At 44.6% G+C, this 15,077-nt stretch overlaps 1 protein-coding gene across 2 annotated transcripts in view; it reads right to left on the reverse strand.

Moving 5' to 3' along the window:
• Window positions 1–15,077, reverse strand: part of GTPBP2 (GTP binding protein 2) — a 34,402-nt gene that overhangs the window by 18,601 nt on the left and 724 nt on the right. Inside the window, exons 2-11 of one of the 2 annotated variants that reach the window (XM_085851355.1) lie at window positions 10,356–10,382; window positions 7,314–7,498; window positions 6,947–7,055; window positions 6,512–6,709; window positions 6,251–6,425; window positions 5,900–6,119; window positions 5,094–5,229; window positions 4,928–4,986; window positions 2,999–3,170; window positions 2,527–2,680 (exon numbers count right to left, since the gene is read on the reverse strand). In XM_085851355.1, coding sequence (XP_085707481.1) covers window positions 2,621–2,680; window positions 2,999–3,170; window positions 4,928–4,986; window positions 5,094–5,229; window positions 5,900–6,119; window positions 6,251–6,425; window positions 6,512–6,709; window positions 6,947–7,055; window positions 7,314–7,498; window positions 10,356–10,382 — 1,341 coding nt within the window. In that variant the 3' untranslated portion in view covers window positions 2,527–2,620. Of the gene's footprint in view, window positions 1–2,526; window positions 2,681–2,998; window positions 3,171–4,927; window positions 4,987–5,093; window positions 5,230–5,899; window positions 6,120–6,250; window positions 6,426–6,511; window positions 6,710–6,946; window positions 7,056–7,313; window positions 7,499–10,355; window positions 10,383–15,077 lie in introns of those variants that run through there. The other variant, XM_085851354.1, reaches the window with a different exon arrangement.

Consider the following 15,077-nt stretch of genomic DNA (forward strand, 5'->3'; position numbering starts at 1 on the left):
TCGCAGTATATGCCAAAGCATTGTGACTTTCCTAACCACATTTTTCTGTTTTTCAAATTGCAGGGAAGCATTTTCCACTCATATACTGCATTTCTGTATTAATATCCAAGTTGACAATGTCACTCCTTGGTTCTTCCACTTTTGTTGAAACTTGCCTGGGAGTTGCAACGTGACGAGTCTTTTTTTTCGTGCACACTGTCGAGGCTCTTATGAGAGCTAACACACAGAACGTACAACAAGGGGAGCAGGAGACAAGAGGGGTGGGAGTGGGAAGGAAAAAACTGTGGGGAACAGACATGAGGAGATCTGTGGAAGGGAGAGGGATGGGGCAGGGTACACAGGGTAAACAAGATGGACACTACAGGGACTTACAGGAAGGAAAGCAGGGAATTTGAAGGAGGTGGGTTTGGAGTGGATGAGTTGGGGGAAAAAATATTGTGGTTTTGGATGGGGGAAGATAAGAGATGGTAGTGAACAGCTGTTTTGAAGACCTGGAGGGAAGAGTGGGATTGAAGAGTGTGTGGGAGTTTGTTCCAAAGATGGGGAAAAAAAGAAGAATGAAAAGGTGAAGGTGAGCAGCGATTCTTGATTTTACTAGTTTTCCAAGAAGGGTGTTGTTGGCGGACCTTTAGCACCGACCTGCCTGCAGTGAGAGAGTGAGAGATCCAAAGACTCAGCCTCATCGCGGGAGAAACCAATGATCCTAAATGCCTTGGTTTCTACAGCGTGAAGCCGAGAAAGGTGAGAGGTGGGAGCACCAGCCCAGAGGGTAGAGCAGCACTCCATCAGGCTGCAGACAAAAGCTTTGTATGTGGTCAGGAGCTCAGGTGTGCCAAGGAAGGACTTTTCATGACAGAGACTGGCCTTGAATGCCCAGTCTGCAACTGGCTTTGGAGGCCAGCTTGGAAATGTGGCTTTCCCAGGAAAGATCATGGCATATAGTGAGACCCAGAAGCTTGAATGAAAGGACTTCTTCAAGAGGATTGTTGAGAAAGTAGATTGGAAGGGGAGGGGGGGGTCTAAACGGTCCTTTTGGAGAGACATAGTGAGAGTGTGAGATTTGTCCGGATTGAAAGACATGTTCTACGTGTTGGACCAGTTTGTGATTTTCTCCAGATCTGCAGAGAATGAAGAAGCTGCTGCTTGCCGGTCTGAGGGATGAATGATGGTACGGCAGAGGGTGGAGTCATCAATTGGCATTGAATCATTTTAAAATTTAACAGTAACTAGAGACTACAGGTCAGTCTTTTAAATCGGATTCTACCAATCCATCCATCCATCGGGCCCATGCTCTGTGCAGAGCGTTGGTGCTGCCTAAGCAGTCTTCTTGACTATTGGGTACAATCCTGGACGGGTCGCCACTCCGACACAGGACACCAGCAAGCTGGCACTCATTTTGCCAACCTCAGAAGGATGACAGGCAGAGTCAACCCCACCTGGTATGAATTCAACAGTCGAGTGGGATATGAACTCAGGAATCTCAGATCCCAAGCCCACCACCCTAACCATTAAACCAACACCAGGCATGACTCTACCAATGCTGTATGTGTTTTTGCCAGACCATGGCATACCAGCTTTACAGGCAAGCACAGCAATGCCCACTCATACACAATCAGCTTGCTTTGCTCACACACCATGCAAAATCAAAATGCAAGAGAGTGGACAAAATGAAAAGGCAGAAAAGCTCTGACCCAGAAACATTAGCTTATACCTGTTGTCGGGTTTGTTTGTATAATTAGTGTCCCCAATATTTAATGGTACCTCAGAGGTTCTTCGACCCCAAGAGTACTAAACCACCATTCAGGTTTTTTTTTCTGCCAATCTCCGAACTGTAACTCGGAGCCGGCTGAGACTTTCAGAATGAAATTTTACATCAATAATGGGAATAAAAAGGATGCCAGGTTGCCATAATTTTTTTGACCTTGACCGAATTTTTAAGATCATGTGTTGGTGTTTACATCATACCTGTCTGAGTTAAAATACAAATGGTCAAAAAAAAAACATGGTTGAGGCAAGCCTGGTGTTGGCTTAGTGGTTAGTGTGGCGGCTTGGGATCCTAGGGTCCTGACTTCAAGCCCCGTTGGGCTGCTGAATTAATACACCAGGAGGTTGACTCATCCTGTCATCCTTCCGAGGTCGGCAAAATGAGTACCGGTGCACTGGTAAGGGGGACACTGCATCAGCGGCATAGCTGCGTCCCAACCAATGATGCAACCAACAGCCACAGACTGCACTCGATAGAGAGAGAGGTTGAGGTCAAATGGCAGTCTTGAAAATAAATAAAAAACGTTTTTTTGGAATCCCTCGATTTTGCCATTTGAGCCAAGGGAGGCTTACCCTTGGCAATCACAGATATCTCATTATATTTGGTGCGAAAGCTGGTTATTTATTTTCAATGTACATAAGTGCAGGTGCCTCCTTTCTCATTTGTACTTTGAAAACATGGTCAATACTATTTTATTGATAGCACCTCGTCTGCCCTCATCCCCATATTTCTTTTAATAAACACCATTTTATCTTCAGGAGACATTTTCCCGTCTTTTGCCTCCCGCTCGTTGCACCGCAAAGTTCGACCTCGGATTGGAGCGATCCTTGGGGTTTTGTAAATGGTAATGAACAGTTAATCTGAACACTGTGTGGATTTGATAAGCTCGGCGATCTTCAGGAGTAGCAAAAGTTCCTGGTGGGGGTGGTGATGACAAGTGGCGTTAGTCAAACCCATCGACGCACCAATATTTAGAAAGAGAGAACTGGAGTCCTCCCCTACCTTGAACCCCCTGGGCTATTTATTTTAAATACCTAAAACCTGCCTGTTCACTCCCCAAGAACAAGCGCCAGTTTTCAACTCATTCGGCCCACCGATTTCGGAATGAATAGAAGTGAAAAGCACACAAACACACACGTCCTTCTCAAATTCTAGTATCATAAAAGCCATTGGCTCAGATAAATATAAGATTTAAGCATTCTTCAGATTAGCGTAAAGGATGAGCAGTCGTACCTTGCGCAGTTGTGTGCGATTGAAATTCCCCAAAGCAAGTGTGGCTGCCTGGCCTGCGCGAAGCACCCGACATGCGGTCCGATTTCTCTGGATGGAATTGACACGGAGTGGCAGGAATTCCCCATGCTCGGTCGGTCCAACAGCAAAAACGTCTCCCTCACGACATATTCCGCTGTTAAAAAAGTATTTTGTGCGCATTCGGAATGACATTTAAAAAAAATAAAATAACGATAAAATAGTAAGTGGCATACTCATAGATTAGGGTCGTACAGAATAATTTATTTTTTAGAAAGTCCACTATTTTAACGGGCACAATCTTTGCCACCTTGAGGGGTCACTGAAGGATACGGTCCCCACCCCCCCCCCCAGTCGTTCACGAACCGGATGGCCAGGCATGGTATTTAACCAAAAGCAGCAGAAGATCGTGATTTGTTCAGGGTGCAAGCCATAACTTGCCTACTCTTCACATAACTCTCGGACTCTCTGGAAAATCCTCTATTTCTCTTTGCTGACGACTCCACCCTCTGCCGTACCATCTGTCATCCCTCAGACCGGCAAGCAGCAGCTTCTTCACTCACTGCAGATCTGGATAAAATCACAAACTGGTCCAACACGTGGAACATGTCTTTCAATCCAGACAAATCTCACACTCTCACTATGTCTCTTCGAAAGGACGGTTTACAAAACCCCCCCATCCACTTTCTCAACAATCCTCTGGAAGAAGTCTTTTCTTTCAAGCTTCTAGGTCTCACTATCTGCCATGACCTTTCCTGGGAAAGTCACATTTCCAACCTCGCCTCAAAAGCCAGTCGCCGACTGGGAATCCTCCGTCGTGCTCAGTCCTTCCTCAGCCCTCTTGAGCTCCTGACCACTTACAAAGCTTTTGTCCGTAGCCTGATGGAGTACTGCTCTCCCCTCTGGGCTGGTGCTCCTGCCTCCCACCTTTCTCGGCTTCACGCTGTCGAAACCAGGGCATTCAAGATCATCGGCATCTCCCGCAATGAAGCTGAGCCTTTGGGCCTCTCACTCAATCACCGCAGGTTGGTCGGTGGTCTTTCTGTCTTCTACCGACTCCTCTCCAGCCTTGCCCCTCCTGCTCTCTCTGCGATTTGTCCCCACCACATTTCCACAGGGCGCTCAAGGTCCGCCAAAAACCCCCTTCTGGTAAAACTACCAAAATCACGAATCACTGCTCATCTTCACTCTTTCATTCCACTTTTTTCCCGCCTTTGGAATAAACTTCCTCACTCTATTCTTTCCCATTCTTCCCTCCAGGCTTTCAAAACAGCTGTTCACCACCACCTCTCATCTTCCCCCATCCAAATCCTCGATCTTTTCTACCCCCGATAATCCACCCAAGCCCACTTCCTTCATTTCTCCTGCTTTCCTTCCTGAAAGTCCCTGAAATGTCCATCTTCTCTTCGCCATGTTCCCCGTCCCATCCCCATCCCTCTCCCTTCCACAGTTCACCTAATGTGTCTGTTCCCCACTGTTTTGTCCCTTCCACTCCCGCCCCTCTTGTCTCATGCCTCCTTGCTGTGAGTTGTGTGTTAGCTCTCATACGAGCCTCGACCAAGGTATACAAAAAAAAAAAAGTCACCATGGGATCTTCAATGGCCACCAACGAATGCATCTTTAGCTCTCATACGAGCCTCGACATTGTATAAAAAATCTGAAGGAGGGATACTTTATTCTGCAACACCATCCTTGCGAAGCACCGATCCAACTGTTTAATAGTCGGGCCAGGAGTTTAACCCAGACTGGACAGCTAAAATTGTACACATCTGGTCACTACCACTACTCATGACTAATGTGCAGAATTCAGCTGAGAAGTGGTGTGTGTTCCTCAAATTTGAAGGCAGTAAGTAAATATAAATAGGAAAGAGTAAGGCCTTATTCACAACTTTCATAAATCACAACCACACTCACCTGTACAAAGTTCCACCAACAACTGTACCAACTTCTGGTACAGTGTAGATCTCATCCACCTGTGAACGCAAGACAAAGTAAATCCAAGCCATCGCTGTGAATACAAATGGCCTTCGATAAAAAGAAGAAAGGGAATAAGTAGAAATGAAGTATTGACAGGACCGACCTGAAACTCGGGCAGCTGCTGCATTAGCGCCTCCTGAGCCTGCATATTGCTCTGGGGCGGAAGCACATTCAGGAAGGCCTTGAGCAGGTCTAGGTTCTTACCGGTCACACTTGAGATAACGAATATCGGAGTGATACTGAAACGGAAAAGCTCAGAGGTTAATTATGGAACCGAGAGGAGCAGTTTCTGTGTTATTCACTGAGATCAACGAGCAATGCCAACTGGAGGTGAGCTTGCAGAAAAAGATTTGAAAAAGTGTGAAAGTTTCCTTCCCTCTTAATCTTTATCATTCCCCTGTTGCGTTCATGTGTCATCCTCTTGCTCCCGTCAGCACTTTGCCTTCTCCCCTCAGCCACCTCACTTACACAAGCTAAGACTTGTATCATCATCATCATCATCATCATCATCATCATCATCATCATCATTTTAAAGCCTTTTTCCCTGAGCAGGGGTCAGCTTTTTGCAGGCTCCAATCATGGTACCCTTTCTTGTGGAAATGTTTTTTACGGCCGGATGCCCTTCCCAACGCCAACCCTTTCGTCGCCTTCGACCCTGCAGGGATAATTACCAGTATACTGGTGCTCATTTTGCCGACCTTCGGAAGGATGACAGGCTGAGTCAACCCCCCTGATGCTAACTCAGCAGCCAGCAGGACTTGAACTCAGGACTCCAAGCCACCACCTTAACCACTAAGCCACACCAGGCTCATAAGCTAAGACTTGTATCAAAAGTAACGAAAGAGTATCCTTCCCTCAATTGGGCAATCGTTACACAGTGCACGAACTACAAAAGGAGCATGAACGTACCTTGGGGACTGAGAGAACTTTGTGGCAGCAGTCATGGCATCATCACTGCTGGAAATTAAGAAAGGCACTCGGGCGCAGCCTGGGCCACGCAGTACGTAGGTGAGCTGGCGCACAGTACGTTCCACCGTTGATGCAGAGCAAACGTCGTCCTTGCTCACGACAATGAAAAAGGGCAGCCGCAGTGCCATGGCCAAGCCCAGGTGTTCCTTGGCTGTCCCGGCTGCACATGGACATGGAAAAGTGTTACAAGATTGTTGAGTGACATACGAGACTGAGACCGTCATCTCCAAGTGGTTTAAATAATATGTGAGGCCTAGTGCAACGAGGTGCCACAGTCGCCAAAACACCTACCAATGCCGGTGTTAGCTGCTATGACGAGCATGGCAAAATCTGGAGCATAGCTCGTCAGCCCAAAGATCGTCGTTTTCAAATACTTCTGGTGACCCGCCAAGTCTATGAATGTTACCATCTTGGATGCATTCTCACAGATTTCCTCCGCTGTTCGTGAATCACTGTAGTTGACAACCTGTACAAAGGTTTTATTTTTTTATTCTTTAAAAGGTATAAAGCTTTCATGATTTTGTCCGTTTTGACAGTTATGTGGACCCTCACCTCGCCTTTACTGGTGAAGCCAAGTATCTCAAAACTGATGCTGGATGTGCGGCCAGATTGGATCTCGTGCAAATGGCGGAACAGGTTGAGACGGGCACGGCCACGGCCATTGTCCAGCTCTCCCTGTGTCAGCACGCCCAAAAGCGTCGACTTCCCAGCATCCACATTGCCCAAAACAGCCACACGGAGATCAAGAAACTGGAAAGCAGAGCAAGATCTTGACCACAAAGTCCTTGAACACAATGGGCTCTTCACAAAAAGTTTTGTTACCCGACAACTCAAATTATGGGCAACCTCGTCAACCTTCGTGCATTTACCTGGAATTTCAAAAGAACATTACTTAGTCTCACATGTACTTATCAACCATCATGATATATAGACAAGGCTCTAAAGGACAGCGATAAGATGATGTCTCCAGTCACTCATGGTCCATACCTGCTGGTTATCGGGCACCTTCCGCACTAGCACTTCGGCGACTCGTTTTGTGGAATTTTCCACAAAGTCCACTTTCCGCTCTCTCAAGATGGTTACATCGGCACCGAGCCTGCCGAAGTGTGCACGAGTGTTTACAGCGAAACATATGCAATGTCCCCACACCCTTCAGTGTGCCTCCTTGCCCCCTACTATAAATACTTTTTTCAGTGATAACACTTTCCAATATTACTTTCTTTGAGTTTAGACACCTGGGTGTCTATCAGTGTCTTCAAATTCCTGGCCTAATTGGAGAATCAAGCTCCCAGTGTGTTAAATGAATAACTAAAGCCTTTATTAGTGGTTAAAACAAAGGAAAATTGGAGCTTACTTGTCTGCCATGTGTTGTAGAGTCTTCATTGATGCTCGCATCTCATTATCAGAGAGGCCAGCAATCATGCCACTGTCTTCGACTCCGATCTGGTATATCGCTTCTCCGTGGCCTTCCTGCAACCGCCACTTCATTTGTGTGACCAAGTGCTCAAAGCGATAATGTGATGGGTTCACCAGCTTGAGCTGCACACCAAGAACAAGGTGATAGCTTGAGACATACTTGGCTACAATTCAGTGAAAATGGTGTTACATATAAGAGAAACACCCGCTCCCCTTGGGAGCAGCCTGGAGGGGGGTGGTGGGGCAAATATAATTTTGTGCCATGGCTAATAATCCCCCATCTGCAGCAGTGGTCAGCAAACCACTTGCACTGTGGCACATGTACAGGTAAAAACTAAGTCCTCCCCCTTCCTCACAGGTGGGGGTGGTGATTTTTTTTTTTTTGCTCTCATGACCTGACCCTGGGTATGACCATCATGTATGCAATTTATTTAACTATGTTCTAACAGGAACACAAAAAGCCTGGTGTTGACTTTGCGGTTAGGGTGGCTGGCTTGTGATCTTAGGGTCCTGAGTTTGAGCCCGTCGGCCATTGAATTAACACCAGATGGGATTGACTCAGCCAGTCATCCTGAGGTCGGCTAAATGAGTACCGGTGTCCTGTTAATAGGAGCATTGCATCAGTGGAACAGCCATGCTCTTAGCCAATGATGCTACCCGCAGCCTTGTGCTGCATACAAAGGAGGAGGAACAACAAACATCAATAAACGCTATTAAAAAGTGCTGTTAGTGGGTGGACATAGATACACTTGCTCCATTACATTATTTACGATGTCACAGTCTGGGTTTTCATTCGAAGCTGTGGCGTCGGAGCTCTGGTGGTTGTCAACTCGTCTACCGCCGGCTCCTTGCTGAGCGTTTCTTTTGGCAAAATAAAGTTGTACGTTTTTAATCTGTAGGTGTTTTGCAGTCAACTTAAGTCAATCTAGGGCCGAGGCAATGAATTTTGACTTGACAAATAAATTGATTGTGATGTGCCAATATAGTAATTTGTTCCATTCTTGTATTTTCTGGACCAAACAATCATCATCTTCATCATCGTGGTAAGGGGTGCAGGTTAAATCCAGTTGATCTTTTCATCTAAAACAAAGTTCTACATTGGGTGTGCACAAATGAGGGCTTTGCTTCAGCAGCACCGACGCTCTGTACAGAGTATGATCCCAATGGATGGAAGACAGAACCTTTCTCCCCACAAATGTCTATCTAATTCAATATTAAATTCTCCATGCTACTATCTTCAAGTGCCTTGTAAGGGTACTCTTATTAATATTAAGAAATTATTAATAATTGCTAAATTTATATGAACATTACTTATGTGAACAAAAAAAGAAAAATTACAAGTGATACATGTGATGAACCAAGCTGTTCGTTTTGTGGAATTTTTTCAGTGATAACACTTTCCAATATTACTTTCTTTGAGTTTAGACACCTGGGTGTCTATCAGTGTCTTCAAATTCCTGGCCTAATAGGAGAATCAATCAAAGCCTGGTTTTGGCGCAGTGGTTAGGGCAGCGGCTTGGGATCCAAAAGGTCCTGAGTTCAAGCCCCGGTGGGCCACTCAATTAATACACCAGGGGGTTGACTCAGCCTGTCATCCTTCCGAGGTCGGCGGAATGAGTACCAGTGTACTGGGCCGGTGTATACCCCGGTTAAAATAGTTGTACCATATCCCTGTGTCGTAAGAGGTGACCACGGTTGCGTCAGGAAGGGCATCCGGTGTAAAACATGTGCCAAATCACTATGCGGATCATATTGATGATCCGCTGTGGCGACCCCTAACGGGAGCAGCCGAAAGAAAAAGAATAAGACATGTGATGAACCGTGGAGACCTTGAAAATGCCCAACTCGGTAAAGAAGAGCCACAACCCACCTCTGCTCTCTGACCCTGCTCATCAACTCTGGGATGGACATGTTCTTACATCAACTCCCTCTTGGTTGAACCCTCAACATCCTGGTCACTGCATACCTCAACTGTTTTGTTCCCCTTTTCACCCATTTATAGAACCTTCATTAGTCTGTTCAAACCTACTCTTCCCTCCAAGGACTCAAAAGCAGGCAGTGCACCACTACCTCACGCCATCACCCATCCCTATCCATAACGGGCTGCCAGAATGGCGTAGAGGTATGCACACTCGTCTCGAAGCTGTCTTGCCTGTATTTGAATCCCGACCCAGCTATATGACGGTTTGTTGTGTTTCAGAGACAGGGTGATTTGTCAATGGTGTGTGCCGTCCCTCAGATGGATGTGAAACTGGGCGTCCCCTCCACCGACATTAGTTGGACGTTAAAGATCCCACGGTGTCCTTCACAAGGAGTAGGCGAGCTATCGCCGGCTACCTGAACAAATTCCTGTTCTAACCTACAGAGGGCGTTGCATCAGCTGCGTCCTCAGCCAGTGATTCTTCCTTGCAGCCTTGTGCTGTACACGAAAGAAGAAGCTACTCACAATCTTTTCCTCTCCCATTAAGCACACATAACCAAACACATCTACTTGCAGGATGTGGTTTCCTCCCCTCTTTTCCTGTTCATTCATTCCTTTGTTGGGTCCACCTGTTGCCCCACTCTCACTCGTCTAAACAATATTCAATTGACAAGGTGCAATTTAAACGTCTTTCTAATTGTGCCAAAGGATAATTACTACAATTTCCCTTTGAATTTAATCATATCCACAAGCTGAAGGTGTTGGAGGAAAGAAAGTAACAAAATTCTGTTTTAATCCAAAAGTAGTATTCTCTGGAGGAGTGGATTTAGGATGAAATGAGGCAGCTTATTGATGTGTACCTTGTACCTGAACGCCAAAGGCTAATCCACTATTATCAGCACGTTTGCTTAGCTCGGCACATCTCATTCATATCAATACCCACACGCCACAGCTTGAAAGCCACCTAATAAGGGAAGATGACGACATGCAACTTGGAAACTGCATCATTGAAGCCATTATTTTATCATGACAGTGTGAGTTTTTAAATCAACAACATACCTTATACTCGATGTTTCCCTCTTCAGCCTGTGAGGAACAATGGGGGTGGGGAATGAAACCACATTACACAGGTAGCGTGAACACCTTGTGGGGTAGTATCCACTACAGACAATGCAGCACAAGCAGAATGACCGTTTTATGTTGGAAATAAACTAAGCGGAGGTGGGGGAAATAGTGGGGCAATATCGATTTTGTGCCGTGTCTAATATAATCCCGCCTTTCTGCAGCAGTGGTCAGTAAACCACTTGCATTTGGGCACATGTACAGGCGAACATCATGTCCTTTGATATATACTGTTGTTTGTGGGGTGGATGGAGGAATTTCAGAGTAAAGTTGGATTGTGCAGTGTAACCTGATCCGTGGATGAGCAAGAGACATCTCGGTGTAATTTAACTAGGGAAACTGTTAGCTTAAGATCGTTACGTGTCACCTCACAGGGGCGGTGCTGTGTTAACTCGGTAGGGTTTAAGGCTAATTTCTCCCAGTATGTGATTGCCCCCGTGACCCTTTTCCTATGTTTTTGCATTTACAAGACCGGTAATAAAAGAACCACGTTTTCAGCAACAACAACAGAGCTGAACATTTCCAAGCAGGCAAAAGAAACCCCGCCTTCCCGGTTTGGTACCAGTGAACCATGCCCCCAAGGGATGATTGGTCGACGGATGTGAGAAGGTCGACGGTGGACACTTATCCAACCAAGATATTCTAGTTTTGTATTTTTAATTGATTTTCTGAAATTTGTACAATTTATTTTTCATTTGAAAGTTGTGGGTTACGATGTGTAAATAAAGGTGGAAAAAGTCTGATTTAATGCAATTCAATTCCAGGCTACAAGATAACATAAGGTGAAAATTTTGAAAGGGGGACTTTCTATAGGCACTGAAAACAGTGCACTGAGACTGGGGCAACAGGTGGACCCAACAAAGAAATGAATGAACATCAAGAGGAGTCTGCGTCCATACACCTTTTTTCATGTCACAGTGGATGCAATTTATTAACCTCCACCATCGAAGATGGACAGAGGTTACTGTTTTCACCCCTGTCTGTTTGTTTGTTATCTTGCCAAAACGAAGTTTTTGCAAGATATGTTAGTCAGCTTGTATGTTTTTTTTTTTGTTTTTTGTAATCACGTATAAAAAATTCTGCAGAGCACAGTTATCATTGGAAATTTTTGTAACTTCGCATATCAGAGGCCTATAGAGGTCCCTTTCAGCACATAAAATTTTGAAGGTCAAGGTCACTTTCTCGCAAATCAGGGGAGTCGACGAAACCCTTATTTTTTGAGTAATTTTGATCGGATAGTCTTCAAACTTCATGGGAATATAGTTCATGGTCTGGCGCTCAGCTGATTAATTTTTGGTGGCGATTGGCCTTGACCTTCCTGGTTAGTGCCTAAGGTCAAACATATTTGACCCCAAGGTCAAATTTTCAAGTTTTAGGAACCATATCGTGTAGTACCTCAAATTGAACACCTCGATGAGTGCTTTCTAGATATGTCAAGCTTGAGACATTATGACGTCATTTGGTGACGTTATGAGGCAAACGCATATTTTTCATGGTTACTCTGTAGAACGATTCTCATCGGAATCTCTCGTAGGCAGATATTCCTCAAGGAGTCGCTCCTGGTGGATAGCAGCTCTGTTCACCTCAGTGTGACCTTAAAGAAGTCACACGTGGTCACCTTCTGGCAAGATACGGGTCACATTGGTTTATTTGTTTGTTTGTGAACAGTATTACGGAAAAACTCCTGGACGGATTTCGACGAAACTTGGTGGGGGGATTAGGTATGGTCCAAGGATCATGCCATTAGATTTTGGACTTAGTCCAAAGTCCAATATGAACGCTATGGCAGCCATTTTGAAAAAAAAAATTTGAATTTTTGTTTTTGCATTTCTACATGTTTTAAGTGATTTCCAACCAAAAAAAAATAAAAAAAATTTGTTCGAGAAAAAAAACAACAAAAATTTGCAACTTTTTTTTCAAAAAAATTGATTTTTTTTTTTGGGCATTTCTACATGCGCGTCGATCTAGTTTAATTTAGTCAATCGTGGTTCAGTAGAGTCTGATCCGTTTTGACCTACAATGAATAGGATATCAGGTTCACTTAAGTGACCCAGCAGTATTGGCGGCAGAGGTTTTGCACTCTACCGAGTGCTCCCCCTCTAGTTTTTTATGCAATTCCTCAGATCCACTGCGACAAGCTCGTACATGCAACACATCAAAAATTTCAACACAGTCAGGAGTGTAGTTGCATCACCGTAGGGCAGAAGCAACGTTTGTTTTGTCCAGGACTTTTTCAGAACACGATTCCTTGCTCATCTAGTGTGCAAAGTGGTTTCCAATGTATAATGTACACAAACACGAGAATTTTGACACCACCACATGAACCCCCTTACATCCGATTACAATGCACTCGTCTTCCCTCCTTTTACTCTCATCCTCCAAACAGAGGGGAGAAAACAGGCTGGAAAGATCCTCGGAGAAAAGATAGACAAGTGTAATTTCTCATGAACGAGTTTTAATGAAGTCTAAATCCATTTATGCAAAATAGTATCAAATAGTATCCATGAAGTCTGGTAGGTGAAGAGTTACGATACGTCATCGTGGGGATTGGAGGAGTTAGGATACGTCATCGTGGGAATGGGAGGAGAGAGAGAAAAAGAAAAAGACACTAGATAAGTTTGACGAACAGATGAAGTCTGGTAGGTGAAGAAGTTTGATGTGTAGATTCAGTAGATTTCCAAAATCATTTGTACTATTTTCGGTTTGTGTTTTTACTGAAAGTGAGTGACATTAAAAAGGGTCAGTGGGTGTCAGTGGGTGGGGGGGATAAATTGATGAGGTGTGAACTCCACATTGTTGTCCATTTTTATTATATTTTTTCCTTTAATTTTTATGCAGAGTCGAGGCTTGTAGAGGAGCTTGAGCATATAATGGATCAGGACGCTACAGAACAAAACCAGAAGGGCACTTGGTAGAGCGCATACCTCCGCCACCCAATGCCTGATCCACGGGAACATATCAGGCCCAAAACATTTTTAAAATATCATGCTATGGAATCGTTTTTGGCCCGATCTCTCAATGGCAAAGAATTACTTTGAAAATTAAATAATTCTCGTATGCGGATCCGTTTTCGGATCTTCACCAAAATTGAATCAATTATTCCTTGTCACACACCCAACATGCACACCAAGTTTCATCCGGATCCGTCCGCAACTTTTTGAGATATCCTGTACACAAACAGACAGAAAGGGGTGAAAACATAACCTCCTTCACCTTCGGTGGCAGAGGTAACAAACACTAGAAGGAGAGGGGAAACGCAATACAACAGGGACGAGAGAGAAAAAGAGAGAGTGAAAAAGAGAGAGAAAGAAAGAAAAAGAGAGAGAGAAAGAAAGAAAGAAAAAAAAGAGAGAGAGAGAGAAAGAAAGAAAAAAAAAGAGAGAGAGAAAGAGAAAGAGAGAAAAAAAAGAGAGAGAGAAAGAGAAAAAGAGAGAAAAAAAAGAGAGAGAGAAAGAGAAAGAGAGAAAAAAAAGAGAAAGAGAAAGAGAAAGAAAAAAAGAAAGAGAAAAAGAAAGAGAAAAAGAAAAAGAAAGAGAAAGAGAAAGAGAAAGAGAAAGAGAAAGAGAAAGAGAAAGAGGAGAAAGAGGAGAAAGAGAAAGAGAAAAAAAGAAGATAAGGCTGCTCACAGTTGGCTTTGCTTTCCACATTCACTCTGTCCACCTTTTTCACTCTGTCTTCCATTCATCAGGAGGAAGAATGAGGACACAAGATATGGACAAGATGGATAGAAAAGCAAACTCTCAGGAAGAAAAACAGGAGAGTTGGAAGGAGTTGGGGGTGGGTGGGGTTAATGGTGGAAGAAAAGATCATGGTTTTGGATGGGCACTATGATCTGAGATGGTAGTGAACAGGCGTCTTTAAAAGCTGGAGGGGAGGGTGAGATTGAAGAGAATGTGGAATGTGTTTCCACAGGTGGGAGAAAAAAATAAAAATAAAAAAATAAAAAAAAAGAGTAACGAATGAGTGCAAGTGACCATTAATCCTGGACTTAGATAGTTTCATCAGAAGTGGGATTGATGGTGGACCGTATGTCCCCTGCAGAAACCTGGAGGGGGTGGCAAAACACAGAGAGGACAGAGAGTGCAAGACCAGAAGAAAGGAGGAGGTGGAAGACAGAGAGACCACCGACCTGTCCACGATGGTTAAAGTGATAATCCCATAGACAACTTCATCGTGGGACATTCCAATGATTTTAAAGCCGAACAAGGTGTGAGACAGGGACCAGGGGAGAGCAGTACTTTCATCAAGCTGCGGATGACGACCTTTTCTTGGTGGATAATTCAGGTGTGCCAAGGATGGACTTTGTACGATACGACGGACGACGAAGCCCAGTCGGCGGCTGGCTTTGGAGGCCAATTTTGAGTCGAACGACAGGCGTGGCCAGCCAGTTCGTGAAAGACTTTGGCCAAGCTTCTGGTGGGAATAATTGTGGAAGAGGAAGAAGACGAAGCAGAAGAGCCTGACTGACGTTCGACCGAAAGCGATTTGGCCAGGAGTTTTACAATTTGTTCAGGGTGCCGGCGATAGCTCGCCAACACTTCGGGAAAGCCCCCGTGGGATCTTTTAAAATACAAAAAAAAAATCATGTTAAATGTGGAAATCAAGACAAGTGAATGAAAGAAACGATGAACTCGTGGCATGTTCATACAACTTCATCAT

This window comes from Eptatretus burgeri, chromosome 13 (genome assembly GCF_056783735.1).
Source record: "Eptatretus burgeri isolate ZD-2024b chromosome 13, Ebu_testis_v1, whole genome shotgun sequence".
NCBI lineage: Eukaryota > Metazoa > Chordata > Myxini > Myxiniformes > Myxinidae > Eptatretus > Eptatretus burgeri.